Source organism: Camelus bactrianus, chromosome 6 (assembly GCF_048773025.1).
Source record: "Camelus bactrianus isolate YW-2024 breed Bactrian camel chromosome 6, ASM4877302v1, whole genome shotgun sequence".
Classification (NCBI taxonomy): Eukaryota; Metazoa; Chordata; class Mammalia; order Artiodactyla; family Camelidae; genus Camelus; species Camelus bactrianus.
This window is the reverse complement of record NC_133544.1, coordinates 101267789-101282375: the sequence shown is the minus strand read 5'-3', so window position 1 is coordinate 101282375 and position 14587 is coordinate 101267789. Positions and strand designations below refer to the sequence as shown.

Here is a 14587-nt window from a genome sequence, read left to right as displayed (position 1 = left end):
AGGGACCCTGCAGTGCTGACAGCCTAGCACCCTGATCAAAGGGACCCTGCGGGAGTGGGAACCTCTCTGAGTTTGGAGAGTTCCCTGCACCGAGATTCCATGCATCAGCCGGCTCCCGCTCACCCCAGGTTAACGTCTCCCCAGCTGTGTAGTCCCCCGAACCGCTTCCCTCCCTGCCAGGCACCCCCGTTCTTACCACCGAGTGTACTGCAGGAATTCAGGCACAGGGATGCCCAAAGCAACACGAGCCCACCGGCTGTACAAACAGCAGACTCCCAGCCCCACCTGCGCTCCATGGGGATAGTAGGTGTCCTCACCTTTCATGTACCTAAGGCAATCTGTTTCTTCAGCTGGAGGCTATAGAGAAAAATAAAAGGTCCAAAACATTGTTCAGTGAGGAATTCCTCCAAGGACCTGACTTCAGTGTCTACAAACAGTTGTGCTGGCCGCTCTTACCCCCGGACATTGGGTGAGGTGGATTATTGATCAGCACAATCGCCGGTGGCCCAGCTCCTGGGCTTGGCTGCCCAGAGGGGGCTGGGGGAATGGGTAAGGCCAGGGCACTCAGGAAGAGCACAGAGGACCTGACATCTCGCCTCCGCAGTTGTAAACCCTTCCCCAAATCTCAAGGCATCGGACAGAGTGCAGCCACCACAATAATGAGATGTTCCCATCTCTTCACTCACTCCTGTTGGTTCACTTACGTGCTGAGCATCCACTGGGTCACAGGACATGACACACAGGATGGCCGATGGGACAGGCTTGGTACTTCCCCCTGGATCCTGTTCAATCTGATGGAAGAATGATCACTCATAAACGGTTTCTCAAAATGATACATAGACAGGAGACAAACTGCAGAGTGAATCAAATTTTAAAATATAAATGAAGATCCCCCAGTCTCCCCGCCTAAGGTTAACAGCATAAAGAAAATAGATCTTGCCTTTGATCACCAAGGAAGTGGTCACCCTCTCTCAGGAGGAAAGGAGAGTTAATCTTTGAGCAGGACACAGAAGTGCTCCATCGAATTGGACCAGGACCTCTGCTTTCATTCAGCAAATCTGTATAAGCTCCTACTACTTATGGGAATCTAGTAACTATACCCATTCCCAAGGCTCTTGGGCTTTATTAGTCAACAAAATAGACACGACTCCCCATCACTGGGGGCTCAGAGTTTTAGCAGAGAAAACAGGCAACATGATGGGGGTAGCAAGAGCTTGGGGAAAAATAAGAGTGATATGAGCAAACTCAGGTGATTGTTGTGGGGTGGGAGGCAGGCAGGAGGGAATAAGGCAATCCTGGCAGATCTCAAGGAGTAATGAACTTGAAGCAGAATAGATCCGGAGGAAGAAGGAAGAGCCGGAGCCAGAGGCCCCCAGAGTGATGGGGAGAGTGTGGGCGGAGAGGCAGAGCAGGCCGGGTCCTCGAAGACTTTGGGACGACTTTGGCTCCTAATGGAATGGTGACCCTTTTAGTGAGTTTTGATGGGATGGGTGATGTCCAATTTATGCTTTTGTTTTGAGTTTTCTTGGGAGGAGGTTAATTTATTTATTTTAGTGAAGGTGCTGTAGTTTGAACCCAGGATCTCATGCATGCTAAGCATGCACTGTATCACTGAGCTACACCCACCCCCTCAATGTATGCTTTTAAAGGCTCCCTCTGACTCTGTGTGGATGAGATTGTAGAAAAGCAAAGATGGAAGAAGTAGGCTAATTGGTGTCCAACAAGGGGTTGAAGGTGGCTCCTAGGAGGGTGGGGAACAGGGAGTATGTGGTTAATGATTTCAGAGTAGCCAGAATTTTCTAACAAGCTGGATTTGCTGTCTGTGTGTGTGTAAGAGAAAGAGAGAGAGAGAACATGGTTCCAACATCTGGACCTGGAAAATGGGATGGATGTCCTCTCCATCCACAGGGGATGGGACAAGATGGGGCTGAGCAGGTGGAAAGGGGCTGGAATCAGCTCAGTTCTTCAATGTCATGATTAAGGAGTCTATTAGATATTGCCACAGAAATGCCTAATAGGTAGAGGAGTCTGGGGGTTTTTTTCTTTCTTTTTAACATTAAAAAATATAATTTAAATGTATTAATTTTATTATGTGAATGGATTTGGAATTTTATTTCATGCCAAGGTATATGTTATAATAGCCAAATGGAAAATATATCAGAAAAGGGGAGAAATGAGGGCTTTCACATAAACTGACTGTCCATAACGTAGGTAAAATTTCAATGAAACAGTCTTCAGTGCAAAAACCTCATCTTGGTGTTACATAAAATTAAATGAAAAAGGACTATGTTGATGTATCATTATTTCATGTTACATAGTAGCCCCAAACTAACACACTGTTTAACTATGAGGCTTGTAGAAATACTATTCACTTTATTGACATAAATACAGAAATGCAGAAAGGTTCTAAGGTAGAATAAGCATCTTAGTGGAAATAATAGAGATCTGAGTATTTCACATGATATGTATGGACTGATTCAAAATTTGGAAAAGTAATTTACACAGTAGAACATATGTATGAATGTGAAAGCAAGATGAATGAAAGAAAAAGAATATGAGTATCAGGGAGAGAGTTCCAAATGGAAAAGGCCAATCAGGGAGTTTTGGACAAATCGGGAAATTGATGGCATGTCAATTTCCAAGTCTGGTTGCTTCCACCAAAAGTATAGCAGTGAGATAGAGGAGAGACCCAGGACCCAACTCCGAGGCACATTCGCAGTAAATATTTGGAAAAAAGAGGAGACGTTGGCAAAAGACCAGCCAGTGGATCGAAAGCAGAGCGATGGGCTGGAGGCCAAGTGAAGCAGGAACACGGGGGAGGAGAAATGGAAGAGCTGGGTCAAATGCTGCCAAAGGGCCACGCATGATGAAGACTAAAAACTGACCACTATATTTAGCAACGTGGGGTCACTGATGGCCTTGACAGAGCAGTTTCCATAGAGCGAGGGATCAGGGGGAAAGCCAGAGTGGGTGCCAAAGGGAATGGCTCAAGAGAATATGCAGACAGTGAGTTTAAACGACTCATTAAAGATTTGCTGCAAAGACATGGGGTGGCAATTGGTGGGGGCCAATTAGAGTCAAGGAGTGCTGTTTGTTTCTTTTAAGAGGATGGACTTTTATATACTGATAGGAGCCAACTAGCAGGAGAACAAAATAGATGAGGTAGTGACAGAGAGGATGGATGTGGGAGTGACAGCCCGGAGAAGATTGTATGGATGGGCCCCCTGGTGACTTTTGGATGATCTGGCTTTCGATGTCACCTGTAATAAGAGGTGGGGCAGCGAGAGTGAGGTCACAGACATCAGAAGGCGAGCGGATGTGCTGGGAGTTGCTGGTGAAAGTTCTCTTCTGTTGGCTTCAGTTTGCTTGGTCAAAGTAGAAAAGTAAACTTACCAGCTGAGGGACGAGAAGGAAGAGTTACTGGAGTCATGAGCAGAAGATACAAAAGAGCCTTCAGGGACAATGGGACAGTGAAAAGAGCAGAGGGAGACGGGGGGAGTGTGCTCCCAGAAAGTTACGTTTTATCTTTGAGGTCCCCAAGTGTTGGATGTGTGATTGCCCTTCCTGCTGTCTACGAAATAAAAATTGAATATGGTTCAGGGAAAATGCTATTTCATTCTAAGAGGCTGCCTGTTTCTCAGGAACGGTCATCTTAAACTGCAAACACTACAAAAATGTTGAAAAGAAGAACTTGTGTACCCAATGACCCACTATTTTCTATAAATTTGGTTGCTATTTAGTTCCCCTATCAATACCACAGAACCGATACTGCCTAGGATGGAGATACATCGATGCTTAAATGGAAATGAAATCTGTATCTTTTTCCTAAACTCCATGGCTTCCTTAACATCCCATTCCCCTTGGAATTTAGGGGTGTCCGGTATAAGAAATAAGAAACAGTTTGAGAAAATCCCGGCTCAGAATTACACAGCACAACCTCAGCTCAGAAGTATACAGCCATAAAAATGTTTAGAAGCAAAACTCCATAACTACTCTTAAAGAATTTTGCAAACCTGGGCCTGCCCAGATGTTTCCAAACTGGAAAGGTACTCCAATCAGTTGACCGGTACGGGAACCAGAGGCTGGTCAGCCTTTTCTGTAAAAGCCAGAGAGTAAATATTTTCAGTTTTGCAGATCATTTTGTTGTAACCATGCAGGTCTGCAATAAGAAAGCGAAGAGCACTGGGAGACACGAAACAAATGGGCATGCCCACACCCTCCCTTCCACTCAGGGCAGCTTCTCTGTGGTGGGGAGCTTTGCCACAATGACTTGTTTCTTTGTTTCCATTGGTTTCTTTGTTTCCACCTTACTGCTCAAACTCAGAACTTCAAGTGAGCCTGGTCCTTCAGCATCCATGCAGAAAGAAGGCTGAGCGGGGTTGGGGATCCCACCTGACAGAGAAGAGAGGTGGCTTGTCACCATGACATGAGACAATCACACCTTCCGGGGTGAAAGGGAACAAAGATAAGGGAGGGGCACAGCAGTGGGACCCCTGGGTCACCTGCCAGGCTTGCTCTCCCTCCACGGCCACCCTGGGGGCCTGGGTGGTGTTGGAACTCAGCTACAGTGATTAGGCTGAGGGGACTCAGGATAAAGGACCCTCCGTCTCCACACCGGGTTCCAAACGCAGCCTCTCTAAGTCTACCCTCTGAATTTCTGGAACTCAGCTGGAAGAATACATGATCAGGCCAGACCCAGAGCCCAAGCCAAACATGACAAGGGTCACGTGGGGTTGTAACCCGGTGCTCAGCGGTCGGGGTCTCCTTGCAAATCTGCAGAAATCCCTGTTCTGCCTCATTCCTGGGAGAAACCGCACATCTCTTCCTGCTCTGTCTGTTCTTCTCTTGAGGCTATTGTCCTGGAGGGATGCAGAGTCCTTGAACCTGGCCCTCCAAACGTACATAAGCAGCCTGTTCAATAAAACAAATTATGCACTTTTTCACATTTGCCAGTTTTTTGATTCCAGAAAGGCTGCGGGACTCTTTCTCACTGTCTCCTGTGCCCCCACCACTTGGTGGCCCTCTCCTCATGGAAACACGATTTCCCACAACTGCACCCTGCCTCCCAGCTTGTCAGAGGGGAGTGACCCACAAAGACACAGGTGTTTGTGAGGATCCTGTCCCCCAGCAGAAAGCCTACTCCTGGAGCCACGGACAGGGATCTGGCCTCCTGAGCCGCTCAGCTCTAATTGAAAGCCTAAACTGGGGACCCCGAACATTGCTGACTGACTTTCTGAGTCACCTGGGCTGGAAGGGCCTGATTTTTCTTTCCAAGAATGGATGTAGCACAGCCTCCATTTTCAGGGCTGACATTCATGACGTATCTAGTTCCCCCAAATGCACCCCAGGAAGGAAAGGCCCTTCCATCCCACTGGTTAGAAACCCAGCCCAGGGGAGTTCCGAAGCACTGCATTGCTGTCAGGTCCAGCATCCCTGCAGAGTGGCCCCTGCCCCTGAATGAGCCCCTTCCCTGGGCCTTCCCTGCCTCGACATGACCACACCCCAGGTGGTGCTGGGGAAGGCAGGGAGTGCAGTGAGGGGAGGGGGGAAGCAGAGCCCCTTGCTCTGGAGTGAGGAGACCACAGAGAAAGGCACACACCACCCCGACCCTATACCCCAAACTCTTAGCCCCGCCAACACAGGGGCCGCTCTGCGCCCTCTCACCGTGGCTGTCCTGTGAGACTGCACCTAACCCGACATCTGGTACCCAAGCCCTACCTCCCCTCTTATGACAGATCCCGTCTTCTTGGAAACTGCTTAGCAGCGCGTATTCAAGGCCGGCAGCGGGCCTGGCGGATCTGCACTTCAGGTGCCCTACCTGGCCAGCCGTGCGTGCCTGAGCTCAGTCCTCTATCTTGCCCACCGGTAGCCTGGGTCCACGTCCGGTGCAAGCGGAGGCCACGGAGCCCAGGCTGATCCCCACACACGGACAGGTGAGGGTGCCCCCGCCCCGCTGCCCCGCTGCCCCGCCCACTGGTGGCAGCAACGCCCCAGCCTCCGGCCGGCGCCACCTGCAGGTCAGGACTTCCGGGCGGCCCTGCCCTCCCCGGCCCCGCCCAGCTGTCCCATAAGCCTCCCCCCACCCCCGTCCTGGCTGCGCCCTGGCTCCCATTGGCTCCGCAAGTTCTGCCCTCGCACAACTAGACTCGGGAGGACGCACGACGCAAGCGCTAGGGGAGGGTCCCGCGGAGTTGCCATGGTTACAGGCGCCACGCTCTGCGCGGGCCGGCGTGCGCTTCTGGGGCGGGTAGCGGGCTCCGGAAGTGTGCAGCTGCCCTGGACCATGGCGGTGCTTGCTGCTGGGGATGGCGGCTTGCTCGGCCGGGCGACTAGTTCTGGCCTGGTCAGTCGGCGGCCGACATCCTGTCTGGGGCGGCGTCCCACAGACGGTAAACGTACGTCCGCGCCGTCGGCGGGGCCGGCGGACATGAACCGGGGTGGGATCGGGGTTGGGGCGGTGGCCGGGGAGGGCTGTGGTGCCGGGGAGCGTGTTGGGGCGGGGCGGGTCAGGGCTTGGGCACAGCCTCAAGCTTTCCTCCCCCTCAGGCCCTGGGGCTGGGGCCGCGAGTCTGGGTCGCCCTTGGTGGCCGCGGCCTCCCAGAACCCCCCGGGAAGGGCAGGCGGAGGACCCATCTTAGATGAAGCGGGGCCTTACCCGGGTTTTGAAGAGCCCCAGAATCAGATGTTGGAATGGGGTGGCTTATCAGCCTTGTTTATCTGCAGGGAAATTTCAGTTCCATCCAGATGTTGGTTCCTTCAGTCAACCTCAGGAAAAAGACACAAGGGTCAGTGCCGATAAGCAGTTATCTAGGGCTTGACTCAAAATAAACTATGCGGGGTGTAGGGATGGTAGATGGGACCCTCCCTCTTGAAGTTAGCAGTCTTCTGGGATTAGAGGCCCCAGTTGAGGATTACATCCTCATCTGCAGTAATGGAGCTTGTGAGAAACACACAGAGAAGGGAGGGGTGTGGTGGCGGTAACTCATTACAGAATCCAGGACCCTTGCCTGGCTCTTGTGTAGAAGAGTCTCGCCTTGGATAGGGCAACAGTTATCAAAGTGTATCCAAGGCCCCTGAGGTGCAAGACCATTTTCATAGAAACGCCGGGATGTCACCTGCCTTTTGCACACTCTTGCTCTCCCGAGTTCCTGCGGGGTTTTCCAGGGAAAACCTGGCCTGCGATATCACAAAACAGGGAATGCAGAGGCAGATAGGAGAATTCAGCTCTCACCAGTCCAAAAGAGATTTGCAGAAATTAAAATCACTGCTATTCTTCTCACTAATGATTTTTCTTTTGAAAAATAGAATTATATTTTGTTTAAGAGTATTAATGGTAACATACAGTAGATTGTTAATATTTTTAAGTGAATTCATACACTTTCTCTAACTTCTTATTTAACTTCTAACACAGGAAATAGTGATAGATTAAACTCACATAAATAGCAGCCTTTTGGAGTTCTCAGTAATTGTTAAGAGTGTATAGGGTTCTGTAGAACAAGAAGTTTGAGAGCCCCTGGAGAACGGGTGCTCAGATGCTAGTCGGGTGCTTAGTGGTGTTAGACGGATGCCAAGATGTCTTCCGCAACTGCTCCCGGACTTGAAGTAATTGGCCACATGGAGATGGGTGGGCAGTGCCTCCACTTTACAAACCAGAAGCTGCTGAATGTGTCTGGAGTCTAGGCCATGGGCTGTGCAGGGATTCCCGTTGTATCTGTTCTATCTAAGCCGGGATTCCTGTGCAGAGGCCTGGCCCTGAAGACCCGCTCTCCTTTGCTCCCAGCCAGGTACCTTCTGTGTGACTTCAACCCTCCAGAGGGCTTCAACCTCCTTAGGAACGTCTGCATCCACATTGCCTTCCTCCTGAAGACCCTGCTGTAGATGGAGGAGCCGGTACTGGTGCTATTCCCTTGGGGCCACCTCTACCACTGGCAGAGCCCCGATCCCTGGTCCGACTCCTTTGACCTCCCAAGTCTCAACAGAAACATCCCTGACATTGAGTACGAGCAGTTCGTTGCAGGTGAGGTGGTGGTCATTTAACTGGGGTCAGGTGGTCTTTGTTCTGGTTCCGATCTGAACATCGGGCCATCTTACTTTGGGCTTGTCGGTCTGCTTAGGGGCCCTGCTCATGTTTCCTACACTGCAGGTGAATTTGGTTTTTCCATAGTTTTTTCGGGAAGTCAATTTGAAGTGTATGAGCTCTATGTCCCCTCCCCTCTGAAAACCCTGGCCTCCTGGTGAGATGCAGCGGTGACAAGGAGGCCACTGCCACAGAGGCCCTTGTCCCAGAAAGAGTCGCTCGCTGTGCAGTCAGGGCTGTTCTTACCTGTAGGAAAACACGATGTGTGTGTAGCATGGGCCACGTGCTGGAGAAGATATGTAACTGCCCATCCAGTATAATTTGGTCCTGCTCAAGCTACCCATTTTAAATTTTGTAAGAGGGAAGAGTTCAAGATTTTCTTTGAATAAAGGTATTTAGAGCTTATCAATTTTTTTTAAATTGAAATGTGTTTGATTTACAATGTTTTGTTAGTTTCAGTTATACAGCTGTTTTGTTAGTTTCAGGTATGCAGCATAGTGATTCAGTTGTACATATACATAGTCTATTCTTTTTCAGGTTCTTTTCCATTATAGGTTGCAAGATACTGAATATTCTTCCCTGTGTTCTACAGTGAATCCTTGTCGTTTGTCTGTTTTACATATAGTAATTTGTACCTGTTAATCCCAAACTCCTAAGTTTGTTTTATAAGTCTGTGAGTCTGTTTTTTGTTTTATAGATAAGTCCATTTGTATCATTTTTTTAAAAATTCCACATATAAATGATATCATATGATACTTGTCTTTGTCTAACTTATTTCACTTAGTGAGATAATCTCCAGTTCCATCCATGTTGCTGTAAATGGCCTTATTTCCTTCTTTGTTATGACTGAGTAATATTCTGTTATATCTAAATACCGCATCTTTATCCAGTCATCTGTCAGTGAATGTTTAGGTTGCTTCTATGTCTTGGCCATTGTAAACAGTGCTCCTGTGAAAATTGGGGTGCAGGTATCTTTTGGAATGAAGGTTCCCTCTGGATATATGCCCAGGAGTGGGATTGCTGGATTAGGTGATAAGCCTTTTTTTTTTTTTTTTTTGTCTTTTGAGGAATCTCCATACTGTTTTCCACAGTGGCTGCAACAAACTACATCCCCACCAACAATGTAGGAGGGTTTCCTTTTCTCCACAGCCTCTCCGGCATTTATGGTTTGTGGACTTTTGAATGATGGCCATTCTGACTGGTGTGAGATGATAACATTGTAGTTTTGAGTTGCATTTCTCTGATAATTGAACGATATTAAGCATTTTTTTATATGCCTATTGGCCATCTGTGTGTCTTCATTGGAGAATTGCTTGTTTAGTTGTTCTGCCCATTTTTGGATTTGGTTGTTTATTTTTTTCTTATTAAGTTGTATGGACTATTTATATAGTCTAGAAATTAAGCCATGGTCAGTCTCATCTTTTGCAAATATTTTCTCCCATTCCATAGGTTGTCTTTTAGTTTTACTTATGGTTTCTATTGCTGTGCAAAAGTTTATAAGTTTAATTAGGTCTCATTTATTTATTTTGGCTTTTATTTCTGTTGCTTGGGTTGCTTAGATTGCCCTACGAAATCATTGCTGAGATGTATGTCAAATAATGTTTTGCCTATGTTTTCTTGTGAGAAGTTTATAGTGTCGTGTGTAATATTTAAGTCTTTAAGCCATTTTGAGTTTGTTTCTTTTTGGTTTTTTTGCGACTCTATTGTATGCTTTTGATTTGTGGTTACCTTATTCTTCAAATATATCAGCCCATTACTATATCTATTCCCTTTAGACTGATAAATCACGTAGGCTCCAACACATCCTAAGAATAACGAAGAAAAAAAAGAAAGAAAAAAATCTACATTTTCTTGCTCCCCTCTCCCATTCCCAACTCTTTTTATTTTGATGTCCTTTTTCATTTTTACATCTTTATGTTTATTCTCTTGCAACTCGTTATTGCATTTCCAACTATGGTTTTCCTGTTTCTATAGCATCCTGCTTCCTTTCTGTTTAGAATGGAACTTTTTAATGTCTCTGTTAGGTTCAATATTGCTGAGTTATCTCACCTCCCCCTCCCCCCTTCCCCCCAGGCCTCTGAATCCTCAGTCCAGGGAAGCTAAACCATTCTAGCCTTCATCGGTTCTGGGAAAGCAATCTTCAGAGTGGGAAAAGACATTGAAAAATAATATTCTGTGAGTTGCATTCTACCCTTGCCCAGAGATGAGAAACATCTGAAGGTGGAGGAAAACAGTTGGAGGTGGGGAACACAAAGTCTTTTCTCCTTTTGCTACTGATGAAATGATTGCTTTTGTAATTAGTGATGATGCCCTTTAAATTGGTGAGATCGAGATTCCACAGCTTCAGCGCCTGTGAATAACCAGCTGGGAGAAAGCTCTCTAGGGCCCCTGCAGTGGGAAAGGCAGCCCCTCTGAGCACCTGTTGTTCTGTATTCATCCTGCCTCCACACGGGTTCCCTAGGCACCGTGCAGGACGATGCAGTTACCCAAGGTGGAGGACGGGGAGACCCCTGCTGTGTGGCGAGCCACAGAAGCCCACACTTGAAGGACAAAATGTAGAGTAGTGGGGCGGTCATAGGAACAGGGGATGGTTGAGACCCAGGATGGTGTCCTGGAGTCCAGCAGCCAAGGCTGGTGGGGCAGATGGGGCCCTGGGGCATGGGCAGTCCTTGAGGGATCTGAAGCAAAGATAGGAACCAAGAGACTGGATTCGTGTGGGGGTACGGCACCCCTTGGAGGCTGCGGGGCAGCTCAGTGGGCCCAGGGGGAGCAGGCACTTCCCCAAAGCTGGGTTGACAGGTCACAACCAACTCACTGGGGACCGAGAGGCACTGAGTCATTTTGAACTTTTTGTCCCTCTTCCTGGAAAAGAAACTGCTGCCTGTTAAATAGCCTGTGTCGTTAGTGAGAATTAAAGACATGAAGCAAGATTGCCTCAAAAGTCATCCATTGTGTAGTTGTTAATAAGGGTCAAATGAAAACTTGAATAGATGAAATGAAGCATTCATCAGAGGATTTGAAACTCCTTTAAAATAAAAATTCTTGCTGCCTTTGTTCTTCATTTCAGGGTTCACTTGGTGATAATAATCATAACCAAAGCAACAGCAAACCCTTACAGAACTCTGTCCTGCTGTTCCAGGAACGCTGTGTTCATGACAACCCAATGAGTTGGCACCACTATGAGTTCCACTTTAAAGGTAAGGACTTTCATTAGTCACACGGCTAATAAATGGCAGAGCTGGGACTTGAACCCGAGCTCTCTGGACCCAGAGACCCCTCTCAGCCCCTTCACTGCAGCTCATCACTTGGCATGCCTGACACAGGCCAGCATTTACGAGCAGCGTGACCTTGGCCAAGGCTGCTTCACTGCTTGCTCTCTGATTCCTCATCTGTAGAATGGGGGTGTGGGCAGTGAACTCTGTGAGCTCAGTGGTCACTTCCTCCAGCTCTGCAATTCTACTGCTTTGAGTTAGTATAGTAAGTATCCGAGCCCCTACATGGCCCACACATGGGCTGGCGCTTCGCTAGGCCCTGGGTTACGGAGCAAAGTAAGATCCGCCTGCTCCTCCGAGGAGCCTGTGTCCCTCCACGGCAAACAGCTGCGAGGCCCAGGCTCCCTCGCTGGCGGTCGGGGGCTGGGCAGGAAAGTCTGATAAGAGAAGATGGAGGCAGAGCCCCTCCGGGAACAGTGGTGGCCACACAGCTCTCAGGAGCGAGAGCCTCTGTCCAGGCTGCTGAGAGGGGGATCCTCATGAGGCCAGTAGTCCCCCCAACCTAAGCCCTCAGGACAAAGATCCAGCCATCCCTGCAGTGTCACCATAGAGCCAGTCCATCCTCATCACTGTGCCTCTGTGCTCCTTTGTCCTGGGGCCTCTCTTCCCCCTACACTCAGAAGACTCTTCTCCCTCTCTTCTCTGAGTGCCCCCTCACTTCACCCGTGGTCCCTGCTTCCTGGGCCACCATCACTGGAGTTGACGCTTTGCACCTTCACAACCCCCGTTTGATCAGGAGCCTGGGTTGGCCTCCTTGTTCTCACTTTCCACCTTCAGATGATTGCTCCTCCCCTCGTGGGAGCACATGGAAAACCCAGATCCTTTCCTAGCAGTGCCTGCCACCCTGGCCTCCCTGCTCATCTGCCTCAGTCAGGAGCACCTGGACCACCAGCTCTGTATTGCCTCGCCTCCTACCATCAAGACGTCAAAGTTCATTCTCCTTCCACCACCCAGTATGGTCATTGTAGGGTCTTCTTCTCTGTCAGCCTGAGCCAGCCACCCCCCATTCACCCTACCCCCGGGCTCATACCCGGGCGTGTCTCCACCCAAGGTCCAGCCTCTCTCCTTTAAGTGCCCACCTCTAGCCGTCCAGCTTCTTCTCCACCAGCCTCCCTGGCCCTCCTTCACCCTCACTGGGGCATCATGCGCTGAATCCTCTGCTTTCCTGCCTGTCCACGTTCCTCTTACTTCCACTTCCCCACCTTCCAGCTCTGCATCCACAGTCAGCACTCTCTTTATGACAGACAAAACCCCCTTGAGCCTTGACCTTTTCAGTTCCTCACCAGGCCGACTTCCATCTCGGTTCACCCAGCTCTACTTGTTCTGAGCCTGCAGGCAGCAGGCTCTCCCAGCACAGATTTCCAAGACTACAAATCAATGCCCACCATGTTGCCGCTGCCAGGCAATCCTCCAGGATTTCTCTAGTGAGCACATTTCCCCACTTATCACTCAGTGGTGTCAACATTCTCTGCTCTCTGCACACCTCTAACCTTCCCTCTGTCTCTTCCCTGACTCCCAGCAGATGGCCTTGCCTCCTGCTTCAGAGAGAATGACATGTCACTGGAAAGGAACTCGCTCACCTGCAGCAAACCTGCTCACCTCACCTTTTATCTGTCCCTCTCCCACCTGGACTCTAGCTGTAGTTGTTCTTAATTCAGTGAGTTTAGTTGACATATATATACACAGTTAAAAGCATAGCACACTATCGGCTACCTTCTAGGGGTTACTTTTTCAATTTAACATGGAGTGTGTGATTCATCCACTTCATTGCATGTACCTGCAGTTCATTTGTTTTAACTGATCTTAAATGTTGTGTGTGTGAAAGTAACACAAGGCAAGGGTAAGCCAGGATTCAGGATGCTGGTTACTTCCTGTGAGAAAAGGCCAAGAGCAGGATAGGGAAAGAGGACACAGTATGTCACTGTCAATATTCCTGTTATGATGCTGGGTGATAGGTTCATAACTGTGTCTTATAATATTAATTTTAATACATAAATACCTCTGACAGGCACCTAAGATGAGAATGTGTCATGAACCAAGACATACAATGGGTAATATTACATCATTATTGTTATGTAATCTTGTTATATTATATATTAATCATAATCTTACATTATTTGTTATGGGTTATATATTATATAGATGCATGAATTATATATTATGTGTATAAACACCTACATATGTATTATATACTATCTGCTAATAAATAAACAGAAGATAATATGCTAGTATATCTTCTATTATGTATTATTTAATAAATAATAACATACTCTATCCTGTTATATGACATGGAACATAATCTTTAATAAAATAAGAAATCTGTCAATATATATTGGTAATTAATAAAATTAAAAAAAACAGCCCGCAGCTTTTAACGCCGACACCGCTCCAGCTGTCACTGTGATTTCTCTTCCCTTTCATGGCCGAGGCCCTCACAGTGCTGTCCGTTCCCCCTTTCATCTCCTTATCCTGAACCTTCCTCCTCCTCCCATCCCATGCTGCCTTCTGCCCCGTGGCCCCTCTAGTCACCAGCGGCCTCTGGGGCACTGACCTGCGGGCACGGTCTCAGGCCCCAGCTCACCTGCCTGTCCGCCGCCTCTGCCACCGCTGGTGGGGGCGGGGCGGGGGTCAGAGTGCACCCCTTGTCCTGGAAGAGAACACAGCACAGACTGTGACCAGCAGCAGGTGTGGCTCAGAACTGCAGGACTTGGGGGAGAGCCAGACTGTCTGCATCCAGACCTGGGGCACTTGGAGTGTGAAGAAGCCCCGTCCTCACTGCCCCTGAAGTGAGGAAAACACCCTCAGGTGAGTTAAAGTGCTTATGACCTAGGTCTGTTGGCTGGAAAGGACAAACGGGCCCCTAAGGGGAGGGTAGTTGATGTTCCAGGCCCCACCAAAGCCCTAAGGGCTGGCGGGGAACCAGGCTGGACGCTCCACTGGACCCAGTGCCCCCTCGGGGGTGGGGCCTTCGGGAACAAGCAGAAAGCCCTCTGTCTCTGGGGGGGGGAACGGGGCAGTGTGGGAGCATCCCTGCAGCGAGTCAAGTGAAGTCAGGGCCTGTGGGATCCATTTGTATGGCCACATCGAGCCTCAGCAGAAGCCACAGCAGGAGTGGATTCCTGTCTCTCCAGCTGTCATCCTCGTGTCTGAGTGCCAGGCTTCAGACCCGATCCCCTGGGGCGCTAGGACAGTTATAGACAGAGGCGGCTCGGGGAGGCCTCAAGAGGGTGGTACTGGC

At 48.9% G+C, this 14587-nt stretch overlaps 1 protein-coding gene and 1 long non-coding RNA gene across 30 annotated transcripts in view; one reads left to right on the top strand and one right to left on the bottom strand.

Moving 5' to 3' along the window:
• Positions 1 to 6035, bottom strand: part of LOC141578009 (uncharacterized) — a 196197-nt gene extending 190162 nt beyond the window's left edge. For 11 of the 26 annotated variants that reach the window (XM_074366551.1, XM_074366546.1, XM_074366549.1 and 8 more), the window contains exons 1-5: positions 5819 to 6020; positions 4014 to 4392; positions 3261 to 3396; positions 705 to 791; positions 197 to 357 (exon numbers count right to left, since the gene is read on the bottom strand). In XM_074366551.1, coding sequence (XP_074222652.1) covers positions 197 to 357; positions 705 to 791; positions 3261 to 3302 — 290 coding nt within the window. In that variant the 5' untranslated portion in view covers positions 3303 to 3396; positions 4014 to 4392; positions 5819 to 6020. Of the gene's footprint in view, positions 1 to 196; positions 358 to 704; positions 792 to 3260; positions 3397 to 4013; positions 4393 to 5818 lie in introns of all 26 variants that reach the window. The other 15 variants (XR_012507852.1, XR_012507854.1, XM_074366548.1 and 12 more) reach the window with 14 other exon arrangements.
• A 204-nt stretch (positions 6036 to 6239) lies between these two features.
• On the top strand, positions 6240 to 13677 carry LOC141578010 (uncharacterized). Of its 4 annotated transcripts, XR_012507858.1 has the most exons (5): positions 6240 to 6395; positions 7781 to 8017; positions 10151 to 10317; positions 11145 to 11274; positions 12872 to 13677. It is a non-coding gene; the product is annotated as an uncharacterized LOC141578010 (long non-coding RNA). The 4 variants fall into 4 exon arrangements; XR_012507857.1 differs by lacking the exon at positions 10151 to 10317 and having other exon boundaries at positions 6242 to 6395; positions 12183 to 13677; XR_012507859.1 differs by lacking the exon at positions 10151 to 10317 and having other exon boundaries at positions 6242 to 6395; positions 12180 to 13677.
• Positions 13678 to 14587: the final 910 nt, after the last annotated feature.